General features: G+C 47.5%; 1 protein-coding gene across 1 annotated transcript; it reads right to left on the bottom strand.

Moving 5' to 3' along the window:
* Nucleotides 1-1,910: 1,910 nt before the first annotated feature.
* VSTM5 (V-set and transmembrane domain containing 5) lies at nt 1,911-7,268 on the bottom strand. The gene is given in 4 exon segments (XM_068395552.1): nt 1,911-1,954; nt 3,534-3,674; nt 3,772-4,092; nt 7,178-7,268. Coding segments are annotated over 4 exon segments (597 nt in total).
* Nucleotides 7,269-18,798: the final 11,530 nt, after the last annotated feature.

Raw genomic sequence — 18,798 nt, 5'->3', positions numbered from 1 at the left:
AAACTTCTTTCTGCTGTTACAGTGCGTCTTAAGTTGGCGAATTTTAAGTGGTAATTTCCTATTTTCATCGCAGCTTTCACATATTGTAGTTTAAAAGTGTAAGCGATTTCTGCCATTACAGCAATACATCCAAATGGTCATTCATATCTGTATACGTTTCCTGACTTTTCCTTTGGCAGTTAGAGTATTCAGGCCAATTTTGGCAGAGAATAATGGTGTTACATGTAAGCTGCACTTTTTGTCCTTTCTGAATAAGTCTGGCAGTGCATCTGCTGTATACTCAGCTCAGCCTAATGCATAACTTCACATTCAAGTTCTAAGATTTAGGGATTAAAAAAAAAATAATCTGGGATAGCCAAGCTGTGCTGTAGTTGGGATTTTTTTTTTAATTTCTCACCTTTTTTGACCTCTTCTCCTAGTTGCAGGAGGAGCAACCAGCTGAATCTGGTACCGGAATTTACGAGTGGGTGAGAGGCCCTTTGTGCTACAAATGGCCAGCTCAGTCCGGGGCTGACTTTTAAAAAGTACTGTGTACAGGGTGCTTTGGGAGAAGCCTGTTTACATTGTTATGCACTTGGTGAGAAATTCTTTGTTTTTCCATATCTAACCCGTCGTACCTCTGCACCTGAGCATCACAGTCCCTGAGCAGAGGGGAAGCTCGGTCAGCCTGTGCTGTAAAAGCCTTGTGTGAACAAGCGAGCTGGAGTGTGAGAGAGGCAATAGCAGCAGTTCGGCTCAAAAAGCCACGTGGCAATATGCAGGCACAGACTAGTCCATGATCTCTTACATTTTCAAAGTTTATTTCACACTGCAAAATTCTTCTTGTTACAAAAGCAAAACAGGATAATTTGAAGCTCGGTCACTTCAGTGCTTTCTCACTCAAAAAAGCAAATGTTATTCCATCCAGCAGATCTGCAGGTGGAAAATATAAGTGCAATATGCAGATTCAAGAAAACATTAGTTAGATCACTTCATGTTTTCTTACAACATAGGAGAGCAAAGGTGGCTTCTCAACAAAAGCAATTTCAGAACTGTATTTATAAATACTAAATTTCAAAGTAATGCTGTTTTAACTTTTCTTCACAGATAGACTGTTTGTCGGTGGGCTGAGTTTGCAAAGGACTCGACAGCTTTCACAATGGAACTGTTCAGTATTTTGCCACCCCACTGGTGTGATGTCCCCTTTAATCGTTATAGACAGCGTCCTCTTCAGTGCCTGTGCAGGGTTCCTTGTTTAAGAACCTGTCCTAGTAATGTCATAAAATGTGTGTTGATATCCTGGGGCAGTGTAAACAACTGGAAATGTAAGTGGGGGAACTTGGACCGGCTCGGTGTTGTATCAAAGTCAGTTTTGAAAGTATTGCAGTTTGTCTTCAGAGCTTCAGGAAATTCCTTATGCCCAAAAGTAGCAGCATAGGCGCAATAACCAGGATTCAATCCTTGCAATTAGTTTTTCAATGTAATACTGTAATTAGACATTCAATTTATTATGTTGAAGGAAGCCAGTGGCTGCTCTGTCTGTAACAGGAGACTTGCTGTAGCCAAAATACAGATGTCCTTCAAGACCATGATCATTTCCTTTATGGGTTGATCTTAGAGGCTTTTTTGTTTGGTTGTTTAAGAGTGGTAGAGGCTGTAGGTTTTATTAATTGGCTACAAAAATGTGTGTGTTCTCAGCATGAAAGCATACTGTTTTTTTTTTTAATTTGACCTTGGCTAGCAGAGCCAAAATCTTAACAGGTCAAAACAGCTCCGTCAGACACTGCTGCTTTCATGTCCAATTAGCTTTGCAAGTCAGGATGTTTCTACAGTAGTCACAAACATTTTACCTTTTAGGTTTCTTCTCACTTTCTTTGCCAATACTTTCTCCTGAGGTAGAATTGTTATTTTTGTTATGAGGCAGTCCTTGGCTAACACTCAATGGTTTCCAATTCAATCTCTTCAGTTGTACTTGCTGCAAATAAAAGGATATTATTATTGATTGGCAAATGGATTGGAAGGCCAGCGTTCCAAAATTAACAACGCTGTTAATAGCTGAGACATTTTGAACTTTTTAATATTAGCTCAAGCTTACTCATCTACAATTAGGTTTTAAATACATCTTTTCAAAATACTTAACTGCATAAAGAGTCCCTCACAATCTTTACAGTGATACTGGTTTCTTCCAATACAAGACTAAAGGCACTATGAAAACTAAAGTCCGTAGGGCCAGTCCTTAATAGCTCTCTTTGTGACTTTTGAAAGGAGGGCTCTTCTAAGGTGGAATCGGGGCAGAAGTTCAGTCCCTTCTTGGTATCATGTTCTGGGAGATGACAGAGCAAGTCTCCAGAACTGTGGTTTTCCTGAAGTCTGCCAAGTAAGTGTGTTTGATTCAGACTTTGTAATACTTTGGCTCTGTAGGAAGATTGGCTTTAACTGGAGCAAGGAGAGGCTTTATGCAAACAAAAGCCTGTTTATTCTGGCATGATAGGGAAGTTTTCAGGAGCTACAGAAGCTTGTGAGCTGTGTGTGCACCGTGAAAACAGCGGCAGCCCTTAGAGCTGTAGGTGAGTGGCAGAAAGGAAGAGACAGCTTGAGCCAAATTCATCTCTTCTCATACCAGGTTTTGCAGAGTTGACACAAAGTCTGGGCCATGAGGCTTAGGATTCTTGAGTATCTATGTTGGTCTAGTAAAATACTGCTACTTAGGCTGCTGCTTGTAACAGCTTAAGCAGTGCTTGTTAGAGAAGAAATACAGACGTTTTACCTCCAGGGCAAGAAACCACTAGTGGATCTGCCCTTACAAAGAAGGGAGGTAAACACCTGAAATGTTTTGAAGTGGTAAAAGAAACCTCCTGTTCCAAGGATGCGCCCAGACCTCGAGCCCAGGTCCGTAGTGTGGCACCTTGTCTTGCTGCCTAGGCTGTATGTCCCTGGCAATGGCCTGGAAGTTTCTTCTCTAATATGTGAATGTTCCCTTCAGTGCAGCCCTTGATCTGCTTTTCATGACTCATGTTTTTGGTGTGTGTTAGGAGTCTGCTTTTGATGTTAGTGTTTGTTGAAGTCCGCAACTGGATCAAACATTGGGACATATGAAAGGGGGGTTTGAGACAAGAAGAAGAGGTGCAGTCTTTGAGTATTTTCCCACTCCCAAGGGGCCTTTGAGTATTTTCCCCTAGGAGATACCCTTCTGGTGCAGACCCTGAGAGCTTTGCTGATGCTCTTGACTTTGACTCATGCCCTCTGATGGGGGGTTATTGCAGCTCTGGCCTTTTCTCCCTGAGTTTTGCATTTAGCAATGTTTGGAAGTGTTCTGTGGTTTCTGGTGTAAAATGTATACGGTAGATGTCCTGTGGATCATTCTGCAGCTAAATAGCTTTTATTCAGTTGCCTCAGCTAGTAAAGAGTTGAACAGGATAACTGAACTGAGCCCTTCCAGTCTTGTTTCTCAGTGTCCCTGCTTAGCACCTTTATGGCTCAAATCACAAGTGAATTTTAGGCTCAAAATTCACACTTGAAAACCCTATACCCTGAGTGCATTCTTAGAGAGATACCTGTTAGTTTGTGTGTTGTCGTCTTCTGGAATAGATGCAGAGATTTATTACACAGCCACATGAAGCAGATCAAAATGGCAGATACTGCAGCGAGAAATGCAAAAAGAACTGCTACAAAATGTAGATCTTCATAGATAATCTCTGCGGGGAGGAGAGAAAAAAAATATTATAAAATTGATTACGAGCAGATTAATGTTTAAACACAGGGTAAAGCCGAAAAGTCCCATCTAGTTCGTACCATAAACGTTGACTATGATGGTGCCGTAGGTGTTGGATCCATACTCCTCCGTTACAGTGATAAAATAGTAGCCGGCATCTCTCATGCCCACGTTCAGAAGCTGTATAGAGCCATTTTCAAAAGTAGTCACTCTGTCCTTGTACATGGTGGATATGTTGACGTAATACCCACTTTTCCACTCAACAATTTTGGTGGTGCCCCAGCTTGACACGTGCTTCCACTCAATGGTGGCGACGCCTCTGCAAGAGTATTCAACTGAGAGGAGGATGTTTTGTGCCACTGTTGCATTGATGTTGGGTTGTGGGACAACTAACGATACTCCTCCGGGCGCTGAAAGACAAAGGAGGGTGATGAGTGTGGAGGTGATGCTGCAGCAACCGTCGCGGGTAGGATGGGACCTCTGGGTTGTGATTCATCCTACCTCTCTCAGTGGTCTGTTTTAAGAGAGGATGGATTATGCTTTGCAGTTTCTCTTTCTTTCTGCTGACCATAAAAGGAACATAAATACTTAAAGACTAAATACACATTTTTAACTGGTGATAGTCGGGAGAAACCTTGCCACAATACAGGACAAGTAATTGCATGTGTTTCAGTGTTTCAGTACCCAAGAGGAGAGAGTTTGGAAGAGTCTTTTTGGGTAAGGGAGCATAACATTTTCTGACAACTGAGCAATGCTTTTGTGTTCATCAGTAACTGTCTTTCCTTTAAAATCCTACATTTAAATGGAAAGTTTAATCACCATGGCCAAGGTAACCTGTTATATTAATTAATTACCATCCCCCAAAAGCAAGAAATGTAGCAGGCTTAAGTATGTGAAGACTTGGCAAGGACTTCATAATGTTTTCAGGATGTATAATCAACATTTGAGACAACAGCTGTGTAAAGGCAGCCAGTTACATGCCAGTGCAGATAAATCCCATATAATCAAAGGTACCTGGTTTCACACAAAGTCAGAGACTTCATGTTCCTGATAATTTCTAGGCAAAAATGCATGTGAAAGAATATTTTTCATCCAGTCCCTATTGATGTCATTACGGAGCTGTTCATAACTGTGAAACTGAACCGACCATTTAGTTTAATGTGTAACTGCAATAATTTCTGCTTGCGTGTGAGTATTTCTGCATGAAGCTTTGGATGAACACCAAACATCTGAGTTTCAATTGGCATACATTTTTTTTTAATATAATTAGTGGCATGTTAGAGACACTTGGCTAGAGATTGAAATCCTGTTATCTACCCGTAAAAATCAAACCAGACAAAAGGCAGATAAAGCACAGAGTAAGCCTCACCACTGAATCCCTTTTCCTGTCTTGGCCTGGAGCAGCTCACCCGCTTTCCTCTCGTACTGTGGGAACAGCCTGACTGCAAAAGCAGAACTGAAAAAATAATGCTGAGCTGCAAATGTCTGTAACCCAGTGGGGAGGGAGGACGAGACCCTCAGCTACACTGAAGGAGCGCAAAGCAGGAGCCCTGGGGATGCTCCTGGATGTTCTGCAGAGTCTTCAGGGAAAAGAATGGTTAAAAAAGGCAAAGGGAAAGGAATTATTTTAAAAAATCCTATTTCTTTTAAAAAATCCTATTAAAAAAATAAGAACCTCCCAGGCCAGCGAAACCCCAGAGCAACCACAAAGGGGGAGAGATGGGTGAATAAATTACAAGCCGACTTTGCTCTATTTGGGATCTGTAGCAGAATTCAGAGACTGCTGGTCAGGGTGAGGCAGAGAAGCTGGGGAAGCCAGTTTGATTCCCAGGTCCTCACCTATGGGACCAGCACAGGAGAAAGCCCCAGCCTCTATATATTTGTTAACCAGATGGGATCTAGGCTTTTTCCAGGAAAAGACTCCTGGGATTCCCCCTTTGTGGGTATCTTGTCATGCCCATGCTGCCAGGTCCCTTTGAGGGGACACCACGCTTTTGGGGTAGACCAGCACATCCTCAGCTCAGCTGTGGTCTCCCATTCACCCTGTGTGCAGGAGAGACTAACCAGAGCTGTGAAAAAGGGGTTTGTGCCAGCTAGAGAAACAGAACAGCCGGGAAGGTCTGGTAATCGCTGCAAATTGTTCTAATTGTTTTCTGTTCCCTGTGTTTATTTAAAGACCTTTTCTCTGTTTCTGACTAGACAGGGCCTGAGTGTCTCCCCACAGTGACCCTTTTATGCTTTGATAAAGGCATAGCTTTGTTTCGAATATGTGGTTGCGAGGTAAATGTAAAAAAAAAAAAAATCCTTCCATTAAATTATTTGCAAATGTTTTCTGTCCCTATCCAGCACACAAAGCCAAAAAAGGCAATGCAATAACCCTTCAGAAATGTTTTTGATACGCAGTCCGCCTAGATCACCTGAACCAGTCTAGTCCAAGAAGAGCTGCATCAGCCTAGAGAGCAAACATCACACCCACCTGCAGCGCCCTGTGCCAGGCCACCGCGCTCTGCCGCTCGCCAAACCAGACCCTTCACACCCAGTAAAACACGCACCAAGGAGGAGAGGGGACCGGTGAGTTTGCTGTCCCTGGCACGCTGCTGCGCCCCAAAGTATTCACTGGAGGACAGTCAAAGCTGGAAGCGTGGCTCTACGTACCAGACCTGGCCGTAGCAACGTGCTGGGGAGCAGGTGGGAAAGGGCTGGCAGTGAGAGGCCTCTGTGCAGGAGGTCTAAACTGGGGGGACAGCTCTAAAACGGAGCTCTAAAACTCTGGAGACAGTTCCTCCACCCTTTGGTGTCCTGCTTGTGCGTCACCTTGATGGTGAGGGAGACGGTGTGGTGTGTTCAAACCAAACCCACTGGTGGCACTGCCCACCCCAGTTCCCAGCCGTGGGGGCTGCCTGCAGCCCTCGCTGGGTTGAGGACCGGCCGGCTCTCTGCCTGCTGCCCCGTCCCCACGCACCCCCCGTGGCGTGCTGCGTGGAAATCCACCTTCCCTCTTCTTCCAGCGTGACCCGAGCCCTTTCGGGCTGGTTAACCGGGGTGTGTTTCCTCCTCCTCGCTTCCCCTCTGTTGTTAGGGATGCAGAGGGGCACGGCGGCTGCTCGGGGCCGGCCCCCCGCGGCTCCCGGCCGGGCTGCAGCCCCGGGCTGGCACCGCTCTGCTCCCCGCATCCCCCGAGCAGCAGCAGGAGCGGGGACGAGCCATCCCACATCACTTCCAGCGTGCAGAGAGCAGCGACGCCTGCCTGAGCCCCACTATGTCCCGTCCCCCCATCCCAGCAGCTCTCCGAGCGGTCCTGGTGAAGGCCGGGTGGGAAAGGGCTCTCGCCGCTTACCGGCAGCCCAGCGTGGGCGGCTGCGGCCGGGCTCCCCGCACCGCCCCGAGCAGACGCCGGGCGCTGGGGCTGAGCAGGCGGTAGCGCGGCGAGAAGGAGGAGGAGGAGGAGGAAAGGGCCGGGGGAGGAAGCGGAGGGGAGAAAGGGACACTTACTCTGCAGAGCCCACCCGGCGGCCAGGCAGAGGGTGACGGTCCCCACGACGACGCCCCGTCGCCGGCAGCCCTGGAGCGGTCTCATCAGAGCGAAGCCGATGCCCCAGGGGTTGCATTGAAGCGGCTGGGCCGGCCGGCGCGGCCCGACCCCGGGGGCTGCCCTCCCCAGGCCTCTTCCTCGCTCCTCTCCCTCGCCCTCCTGCCGCGGCGCCGGGGCTGGTGGCAGCTTCCCCCCGGCACCGGCCGCGCACCGGCCCCCGGGCTCTCCCACGCCTCACACCCCGCGATCCTCCGATACGGATTGAAGATGCAATTGGCTGAGGAAGGGAAAGCGCTGCCCGGCCGCCTGCCATCGCCCCGGCCAGGAAATGAGCGCTAATGGGCCGCGGCGGGGCCGCTCCCCCGCGGGGCAGCGAGCCGAGCCCCGCCGGACCCCCCGGAGCGGGGGGAGCCCAGCCCGGGGATCCGGACACTCGGCCGAGGATGGTTTTGGGTTTGTTTTTTTTTTTTAATGTGTGTGATCGCTAAGGGAACCCGTACCCGCAAGGGAAATTTCCCTTCGGGGTGGTGCCAGCAGGTCAAGGGAAGTTCTCCTCCCCCTCTGCACTGCCCTAGTGCGGCCACACCTGGAGCACTGTGTGCAGTTCTGGGCCCCCGAGTTCAAGAAAGACAAGGAACTACTGGAGAGAGTCCAGCGGAGGGCTACAAAGATGATCAGAGGACTGGAGCATCTCTCTTATGAGGAGAGGCTGAGGGAGCTGGGTCTGTTCAGCCTGGAAAAGAGAAGACTGAGGGGGGATCTTATCAGCACTTACAAATACCTTAGGGGCGGGTGTCAAGAGGATGGGGTCAGACTCTTCTCAGCAGTGCCCAGTGACAGGACAAGGGGCAATGGGCACAGACTGAAACATGGGAAGTTCCATCTCAATATGAGGAAAAACTTCTTTACTTTGAGGGTGCCAGAGCACTGGAACAGTCTGCCCAGGGAGGTTGTGGAGTCTCCTTCTCTGGAGATATTCAAAACTCACCTGGACGTGACCCTGTGCAACGTGCTGTAGGGGAACCTGCTTTGGCAGGGTGTTGGACTAGATGATGTCCAGAGGTCCTTTCTAACACCAATCGGTCTGTGATTCTGTGTTAAAAATTGACTTCATTGCCCTGAGTAGTCTGGTGATACTGTGGGTGAGATGGTGGGGCTGGGCAGCAGCATCTCTGTGTCCCCAGGGGTCATCTCAGATGACCATGCTGGAAAACGAGCCCAGTTCCCATCCCATCGTACCCAGCACAAGCACTGGGCGCTTCTCTCTCCCTTCCACCAGCTTCCAGAGGAGGTCCCCAGAAGTGCTTGTCCTTCTTTCAGAAAGAGTGGGACAGTGTGAATTAGGGACAAAAGTGATCAGAAAACATGTGAGTGCCCAATCCTGAAAATTCACCCTTGCTCAGGGGCACATGCTGCCAGAGGCCATATGCACCCTCCAGAAAGCTGTCCCTCTGACTGGCGAAAGTGTTACACACTGGGGTGGCCCTTCTGCAGATCTCCCATCCCCCTCTTCCTCATGTTTCTCTCTCCTCAAGTTTTCTTTAGTAGGGTGTGGATAACAGAGAGACACCTCAGTCTGCTGGTCAGCACAGGCTTCCCAGGATGGGTTCGAGGAAAGGGCAGTTCCCCACATGAGGAGGGACAGCCAGGGTCTGCCAGAGCCCTCTGCGCCGCGCAGCCGCATCTCCCGTTGCGCTGTGTGGACTAGTGCAGGTTTCCCTACGTACTGCTTGCCTGTGAGAATGGCACGTGAGCCCTGTGGGGGTCTGGGTGGCCAAAGACAAGCCCTGGGCAGGGGGCTGAGCAGGAGTGGGGCTGGGCTTGCTTGAGGCTCGGCTGCAGGGGACCTGCTCCCACTGGGGCTTTCCAACAAGTGTGATGCTGTCATGTGCAGACAAGTGAAAGTCTCCATGTGACATTGGGGTTTCCTATTTGAACACCTCAGGTGGGACTTCGTAGGACTTAAGTCAGGCCCTGGCAAGAGAGGGTGCAATCTGCATGGACTGCAGGGTCCATCTTTTATTTAGGGTGCAATAAAATCTCCAGCTTCCCTGACTTCTGCTGCATCTCTTGAAGCTTCAACAATGGGAGTCAGGTGAAGGCACAGGGGGAGGAGAGGTCAGCGAAGACATACTGCCCAAACGTTTGATCTCACGTAGGTTTTGCAGCCTGCCGTGGTGCTGAGGGTGCCTGAAAACACGGTTGCACTTCATCTGCAAAGGCAGCCTACAAAGTGCTTCCCCTCCACCCCATCTGTCTGAGCTGCTCCCGTGCTTCGCCAAATCCCCTCTGCTGCGTCAGGCCAACATCATGTCTGGGTGTCCCTGCTGAAAATGAGATCCCCAGCAGCAAGATTTCTTACTGACCCCATTGCTTCATGGCAGTTTTATTCCTCAAAGCATTAAAGAAGGTATCACGGTAATGTAAATTTGTGTCATTTTCCTTTTTTATTTCTTTAAATCTTTATTTAAATTATTTTTGAGCTCTTGGCCCAGTGACCTATTTTGGCAACACAGCATATGGGGCATATGCTCATATAAAATGAATTTAACTTTGTGTAATTTAAAATGTATCACACTGGTTGCACTGATTTAATCCACTCTATTGGAAAGACAGATATTCGTCATGAAATTGAAGTCTGGGTCTGTAGCTCTTCCCAAACATTGGCAGTTTGGGCTTTGCAGTATAGGTCGAATATTCAGTCCTGGGATAAGAAATGAGTCTTTGTTTTTAGCATCAGTAATTAACAGCAAAGAGCTTTCATATTCCTTCTTTTTAAAGTGAAAATTATAAAATGTCTAGAGGTTGGGTGGTTTTAGTATAAACTGCACCTCAAGAAATACAGTGATACATACGACAAAATGTCCAGTATTAAGAAAGCATTTAATCAGACTTTTACAAACCCTCTGAGGACCACGGGGTGCAGCCCCATCAACAAGTGACTGCAGAGCAAATCACTTGACTTCAGGGAGTACCGATGACAGCTGTATTACTGATTAGCAGCCAGCCTAACCAAACCGAACCTTGAGGCTTGGCCCCTTTGAGCCCCTTCCCTTTGTTTATTTCCATTATTTTAATTTTTTTCCCCCCTTCCTTCTCCTTGCCGCCTGAGAGTCTCTCAAGTTTGTCTGGAAGGACTGATTTCTCTTTCTGGTGTCATTAATAATGGAACAAAACCACATTAACAAGTGCAACAACAGCCAGATAGGAGCCAGAAAGCTCCCTTTGCTCTTTAATATGCTCCATGAGTACTCTGAAATGCTTTATACAGAGGGTTTGCTTTTTTCCCCCCCCTCACCCTTTTCCTTTGATGTCTTTTTGGACTCAACAGAATGCTTGACCTTGTCTTTCACTGAAGAAAATAAAAAATACCCCAGAGTTAAAAATTCACAGAGCTTCCAGACCTGCAATAGCATTTTAGAAGTAATTTAATCCTGTGAGAAACCATGGGAGAAAATTCAGCAAAGAAATGTTAACAGGGACCGCAGGGCTCTGTGTCAGTGGGGTCAGAGGGCTGCGGAGGCTGCTCACCACTGCCTTGAGATGCTTTTGGTCGATGCAGTGAGCTGGCAAACAGCTGGCAGAGAGCAGGAAAGAGCTGCAGGCTTCTGAACTAGCAGCAGCAATGTACGTCGGGCACAGGTATGGAGAAAATTAGGTAACGCCCTGCTGGACCCTTCTCTTTCATGTGAAGTTGGTGGTCCAGGTTTACCTTATTCTGGTCTTCTAGAAGTGAAAAGGACATTCGCTGGGAGGTCCCAGTGTGTAAAAACATTCTTTCCGTCCAATATAAAATGAAAAAAAGTCTTTTTCAGCACTTGAAGTAGGACCTGGCCAAACCTGCACTTTGTTTGTCAGTGGTTTCTATTTGCCCTTTAAGTTTTTTGGCAGACGCAGAGTACAAAAAGCCCTTCTCTCATCCCAAATCAATCAATAGCTGTGAGAGGAGAGACCATGGGTAACCCTGGTCTGCCAGCATTCCTCCACTTTTTAAGCTATCTAGATTGCCTGAGTCTCCTTGTGGTTTTGGTCTGTGGTTTTGGGGGTTAGGAAAATAGAGAAAAAAATTAAATTAAGTGAAATTTAACCTTGAAAGATGCAGAAATGTAAATCTGAGGATGCACAGATGCTTAGTAGGAGGGAGACATTTGGGAACAGCTTTTATCAAGTGGGAGTTACCCAAAGCACACCTCCCAGGGGGGATAGCCGGGTGGTGGCATTCACCCACGAGGTACTGTTCAGTGTCAGAAATTAAACTATGCTATGTGGCATTAAAACTCTTCCAAGATGTTACATCCTGAGCCCTCTACACCCTTCTGTATTGACAGAGATCGCAACACCCCCAGTTTCTTTAAACAGGAAACCAAAGCATGAAGTTGCTTTTTTCTAGGAAGTTTATGGCAAAATAGAGAAAACAACTCTTGCTTCCCTGAGTACCCAGGGTTGCCTGTATCCCTTCCAGACGGTGTGGCAGGAGCACGGGCACAGCCAGCACAGGGACAGTGGCTGCAGGCTTACACTATGGTAGCAGGACACATTATATGACTACTGCAATTCACTGAGCTCTTCATTAGCAGTTTTTTTCTCTCTCTCTGCCTTCCTTCCTCCTTCTTTGTCCAGTTCATCATGCTCAATGCACCTGCCTAAGACATTGGGGCATTCATTATCAACACTAGCTGCAATTTTTGCGCCACAAGCAATGCCAAGAAAACATGCTTGACCCAGAGAAACAGCTATGGCACCCATCAGGGCAGGTGTGACAGCCACGAAAACATACTAAAATCCTGCAAAACTAAAAGTTAATCTTGTAGGAGTTGTCTACAAAGGCTTTCTGGTATGGGTCTACCATCAAGATCTTCCCAGAGACCAAAGGAAGACAATGGTGGCATCCATGCCTCACTTTTACAACAGCTACTGGGTTGGGGTTTCCAGCCTGGCACAGTCGGTGCACCTCTCCGGAGACCTTGGAGACGCTGTGTCTAGTGATACAGGCAGGCTGGCTCTCCCAGAAAGCTGTATATGTGTCACTTGAAGGCTTGTTTCTCAGATTTTATAGTCCAGCTGCATAAATCAAAGAAGTTTAAAGAATCCCAGGCATCACCTAGTAGGTAAATCTATTATGAAAAACTTGTCTTGGTTCGTCTAAAGCTGCTGAAGAATTTGAATGCTGTTTGCTGAGTATTTTCAGGATTCTTTTCCCAGGCTAGAGTCCAAAAGCCCATAAGCAGGGTATCGTGCCTTTCTCCTCTTGCCTTGTTGTCATGGTTTAACTGCAGCCAGCAACTAAGCCCCACCCAGCCACTCGCTCACTCCCCTCCCAGTTGGGATAGGGGAGAGAATTGGAAGGGTAAATGTGAGAAAACCCATGGGTTGAGTGAAAGACAGTTTAATTGGTAAAGCAAAAGCCACGCACACAAGCAAAGCAAAACAAGGAATTCATTCACCACTTCCCATCGGCAGGCAGGTGTTCAGCCATCTCCAGGACAGCAGGGCTCCATCACGTGTAATGGTTACTTGGGAAGACAAACGCCATCACTCTGAACATCCCCTCCTTCCTTCTTCCCCCAGCTATATATGCTGAGCATGATGCCATATGGTATGGGATATCCCTTTGGTCAGTTGGGGTCAGCTGTCCCAGCTGTGTCCCCTCCCCACTTCTTGTGCACCCCTAGCCTGCTCACTGGTGGGGTGGTATGAGCAGCAGAAGAGGCCTTGGCTCTGTGTAAGTACTGCTCAGCAGTAATGAAAACATCCCTGTGTTATCAACACTGTTTTCAGCACAAATCCAGAACACAGCCCCATACCAGCTACTATCAAGAAAATTAACTCTCTCCCAGCCAAAACCAGCACACTTGTATTCAACAGCTCAGGGGTAGAAGCTCTCACCCAATAAATGGGAGATCCAGCTCAAATGTGGACACTTCCAGGGAGGTGGGATGGAGGAAAATAACTGGGTGCCCGTTTCTTTTACCCTTAAACATTAACCCCACGGAACAAAGTAGGCTCTAATTTCAGAAAACAAAGTAACAGAATGATAGAATGATTTGGGTTGGAAGGGACCTTTAAAGGTCGTCCAGTCCACCCCCGCTGCAGTGAGCAGGGACATCTTCAACTAGATCGTGTTGCTCAGAGTCCCGTCCAACCTGGCCTTGAATGTTTCCAGGGATGGAACATCTACCACCTAAGGGCAACATGTTCCAGTGTTTCACCACCCTCATTGTAAAAAATTTCTTCCTTATATTTAGTCTAAATCTCCCCTGTTTTAGTTTAAAACCATTACTCTTTGTCCTATTGCAACAGGCCCTGCTAAAAAGTCTATCCCCATCTTATAAGCCTCCTTTAAGTACTGAAAGGCTGCTATATGATCACCCCGGAGCCTTCTCTCTCCAGGCTGAACAAACCCATCTCTCTCAGCCTTTCCTCATAGGAGAGGTGCTCCAGCCCTCTCATCATCTTCGTGGCCTCCTCTGGACTCGCTCCAACAGCTCCATGTCTTTCCTGCACTGAGAACCCCAGAGCTGGACGCAGCACTGCAGGTAGGATCTCACGAGAGCGGCGTAGAGGGGCAGAATCACCTCCCTTGACCTGCTGGCCATGGTGCTTTTGATGCAGCCCAGGATACGGTTGGCCTTCTGGGCTGCAAGTGCACATTGCCGGCTCATGTTGAGCTTCTCATCAACCATCACCCACAAGTCCTTCTCCTCAGGGCTGCTCTCAGTCCCTTCATCCCCCAGCCTGACACTCTTTTACAGTGGGAAGGACTTTGCTCCCCAGTCCCTGTCTTGTGGTCCATCCACTCGAGAGGTGTGGGGAGAGAGGTTGCCAGTGAAGACTGAGGCAAAAACATTGTTAAGTACCTCAGCCTTCTCCTCGTCTGTTGTTACCAGTTTACCAGTCTTGCTCGTTGGGCTGGTAAGCTTTCTTTGACCTTCCTTTTCTGGCTTCTCTGTCTCCTGGATTGCCTGCAGCTCACCGTGATACTTTTCCAAAAGATGTCAGGTGGTTGAAGTCCCCCAGCAGGACGAGAGCCTGGAGCACGATGCCTCCTGTAGCTGGAGTGAAAAGGCTTTGGCAATAGGCTCCCTTTTGTCGGGTGGCCTGTAGTAGATGCCAACCACAAGGGTCCCTTTGTTGCCTCGGTCTCTAATTCTTACCCATAAGCATTCAGCCGGCTCGTGGCTATTCTTCAGAGACAGCTCTTCACACTCTATCTGTTTCATGATGTAGAGGGCAATGCCTTCGCCTCTCCTTCCTTGCCTGTCCCTTCTCACCAGCCTGTAGCCATCTACAGCTGCACTCCAGTCGTGGGATTCATCCCACCAGGTTTCAGTAATGGCAACTAGGTCGTAGCTTTCTAGCAGCACAGTGGCTTCCAGCTCCTCCTGTTTGTTGCCCATGCTGCACGCATTGGTGTAGAGGCACTTCAGCTGGGCTGTCGGCCGTGTCACCTTCTTAGAGGAACACCCCTTAATTCCTTTGGGGTATTTTACTGTGTTTCCCTGTTGGGTCCTGTTACCTCAGGAGCCCCTGGCTCATCTCTGTAAGACTTCATCGGTGCTGCAATGTAGCCAGCACGTCTCAGAGCAACAGGCTGAGGGTCCTCGCTAGCACTCCGTCCTTCTAACCTTGGCGTGTCATCCCACAGCTTGTCATGGTCAAGCCTGATATTATCCCCCTCTCCCTTCAAGTCTAGTTTAAAGCTCTGTCAATGAGCCCTGCTAGCTCATGAGCAAAGACCCTCTTCCCCCTTTGAGTAAGGTGAATCCCATCCGATGTCAGCCGGCTTGGTGCCACGTAGGCCATCCCATTATCAAAAACTCCCAAATTGTGGCAGTGAGACCAGCCACGGAGCAATGTATTAATAGACAGGGTCCATCTGTTTCTTCCAATGGCATTGCCTGCAACTGGAAGGAGAGAGGAAAAAATTACCTGTGCTCCAGATTCCCTTACCAACCATCCCAAGGCCCTGAAGTCTCTTTTGATTGCCCTTGGACTATGCATTGCAGCAAAAATAATAGCAAAATAATAATGCACTTCTGATTAAATAAAAATATTTATGTTCCTGTTTGGCCAGGACACCAGAAGGTCAGTCGTTCGTACAACCCTTCACCTCACATCAATGTCTGAAGTTATTGTCTATTGTCTAGAAAAGGGCTTGGTTAGTGTTACACCACACAAAGAAAATATAAAAGGAGCTTTTATCACATGTAAGAATCATCTGACCATTTTCCAAGGTACTCCAGTTCTACTTTGCTGACCCATGGTACTTTTCACTGTTGATCATTAGCAGTGTGAATATTTTCAATTGCAGAATTCAGCAAAGAAAGCGGCACATCTATTCACTGTGTGCAGAATGAAAACGATCTCAAAAAGGGGCAAATTCAAAAGGGCCTCTTCTGACTTCCCTTTTTTTCCCTGTGAGTTTCAAATCTATCCTCTCCATTACCAGAATAGCACTAGCTTTTGTCATCCCAAATCTTGGGATGTCCCTGGCACTCAGGCCTGTCTCCCATCTCCGATTAGTTCACTCTCCTAAGATACAGGAGTAGTGATAGGTACAGATTGGGTGAAAACTTAAATAGAATGAAGCACGTGTAATAATTAAGCAAAGCAATAATTAAGCATGATTAAGCTGGTCTAGTTGAAATGGACCATTTGAATATCTACTCTTTAGTCTCAACAGCTCTTTTTGTGTGGATCACCTGAGCACCTCTCCGTTTCATTTGGCATAAATTTGGTGCAAAGATTTTACTTTGAGCTGCCGTGTGAGCACAGCTGTGTCCTCATGTGGTCTAACTGAGCTGCTGAAGCCAGAACCCTCTTTTTCTACCACTGATTTAGGCTTGCTCTGGGTTTGCAGAAGGGCTGAGCAGGGGTTGCCCATGGGGTCTCTCTGGAGAGCCAGACTTGATGTTCCTGGCCATGGGCAGCCTTGCTGCCTGTGTTGGCTCCCATGTCTGGACACGATGCCTGCGGGGCAGCTGGGAATATGCAGCACCAAAGCAAATTAAGTCAAACCCATCCAGCCTTGCCGAATGACTGCTGAAGCATTTTAGGCATGCTGCCTTCCAAATAATTACCACGATTGAGCAATGGTGGTGTAATTATGGTGTCTCCCACAGAAGCAAATATGGGTAACTCAGGACAGTCACCGCTCAGCCCCTTGCACATGCACCACGGCTGGTTTCCTCCTGGAGCACCACAGACGTCACAACGTCAATTATAGCTTTGGCCCCACTCTCCACCTCAGCCTGCGTGTGGGGAGGACTTAGGAACTGCTTCAAACATGTCAGAGATGGAAATTTCTTTTTTTTTTTCCTCTAATTCGCAGGAGTGCAATGTGGGTAAGTGGCTGGTGGCGGAGGTCATGCAGCACCATCACTGACAGCAGAACTCCTAACCTTAACAGAGGCACCTGGTGCATGGTGACCTGGGATGGGCTGTGGGTGCCTTGCCAGGGCCCAAAGGCCACCAGCCACTTGGGGAGGTGTATATCTGACTGGCAAGTGGCAGGCAATAGTGGCTGGTGGCAGCCTGCATCTCCAAGTGAGGACACTTCTGAGGACACTGAAAGAGCTAGTTTCAGCGCACAGGGAAAGGAGTGCTCCAAACGGGAATCACTGTTTACTTGGGGCTGCGCTTAGGTGGTGCTAGGGAGTAAATAATTACAACCTCTCTGCCGTTTGGGTGTCTGAATAGAAAGTTCATGGACATTTGTCCCTAAAACCTCTTGTGACAAATGGTGATTGGGTGGACTCAGCACTGCCTGATAAGGCACATCTCCTAGGACATGCCAGGGCTGCAATGTTTAATGAAAAGGAAACTTGTCTTAACTTTTCAGTACGTTCTCAAAACTTGATTTGAAGAACAGGAGACCTTCCGGTTTTAGCCACTGACAAAATCTGTGCCTGACATTCCCATCAGAGGGATGTTCAGAGTAATACAGTCCAAATAAAAATTCACAGACCAAGAGGTGGCTTATGCATTCTTTCGCCCATAAGAGCACAGCTGAAGGAGTGACGAGTGCAACCTCTATGCTACCTCTCCTCCTGGTCCTATTTCTTCCAACTTCCCAAGAAACCCCATTCTCCTTTCTTGCCATACGAATCAGGATTGGCACCAGGGGTTTGTGTTGCCCTGCAAGTCATGTGGAGGAGACGAGAACTGGGTAGGGTGGTGTTTGTCTTCGGCAGAGCACAGCAGGGCTTCTCCCATATTGAATCTGCCCACCGGAATTTGGAGCCTGAGTGAGTTTTAAGTATCACGTTCACCTCTTGAAGGTAAGCATCCTTTCTCCCTTGGGTGTTTTATAGCCCTGGCACATATATAGTTTGGATAAGGGCTCTCAGACATGGTGCTTGCTTTACAAAAAATGTGTAGGACCTAGAATTTGGTCCTTCATAGCAACAGGGCCAGGGTATGATGATGTTGGACTCCACAGTGGACGTACAGTTAGAAATTCCAGGTTTTATATCCAAATAACCAGTTTTACATTTTGCTGTTGCTTTTAACAGTAGTGTGCCAATCTGACAGACATTATCTCCGCTGCAAAGTTAAAAGCAAGGTCTAACATGGCCAAACCTATGATACATGTTGCAAGCTGTAGCTCCTTGCCTTTTCTACACCCTTCCCCAGCTGTGGTCTTGCCACCCTGTGGGGTTTGTTTTGAGTTTCCAAGAAGGGGCTACATAGCAGCATGTGCAGCTGATCAGCTTGTCCAAAGCCCCAGAATTTCCTGGAGCTTCACATGTGTGCGCTGACCCTCACAGGCAGAGACCACAGCAAGACCATGACCTCAGTTTGTGTAGTGTTTCCTAGATTTGAATCACCGTGATGAAGTGAATGGGAGTACTCCCGTAAATCAAGTTACATATGGAATTGAAAGGAGTGCTTGGTCCTAAGGACAGCAAGCAGGGACAGTTCATCTAGCGCTCTTGAAAGGTTTGCCCAGCCTTCGTCTACTTTAAACCACATTTAATTTTTTCTGTAGGTTTTACTTTTCCAAGAGACCTTTTAGTTCTGTGAATTTAGTGTTTTCTGCAAATTTAAGTTTAACTGTATATTTCTGTATCCCAGATTTCTATGTATGTCAAATGTCTAAACAGTTCTCTGAACCTGAAAGGGCTTTGGAAAGGTGGTCTCTTAATGAAATTATGTAGAAACACCAATACAGCAACTGGGGAAAAAAGTTTGATATTCAATCTCTGTTCATCTCTGATCCTCATTAAATGTTTGATGTTTGATTCCTGCTTTTGGGAAAACCTCTTGTAAGCCTGTGGAGGACCTGTGTTTTAATTGGATGAACTGAAGGAGCCCCAGGACTGAGACTGCAGGTTTGATTTCAGCCTCATTTACACTTTTTTCAGTCTTATTCCCAGACTGATGTGTGCAAAGGTGACTTTCCTCCTGATGAGAGGTTACATAGCCAAAGCACCTTCAGCGAGGTTTGTCTTAGATCTACCTTGATGCGATTAAGCAGTAATTTTTCATAGACTGCATGCAAGTTAGCACAAATTCATGTTGAGGTGGCATTAATTTCCTTGAATTACATCAGGACACAACATCTGCATGGCCT

This window comes from Nyctibius grandis, chromosome 2 (assembly GCF_013368605.1).
Source record: "Nyctibius grandis isolate bNycGra1 chromosome 2, bNycGra1.pri, whole genome shotgun sequence".
NCBI lineage: Eukaryota > Metazoa > Chordata > Aves > Nyctibiiformes > Nyctibiidae > Nyctibius > Nyctibius grandis.
Note: the sequence above shows the minus strand (reverse complement) of the source record. Positions and strands in the feature narration are given on the sequence as shown.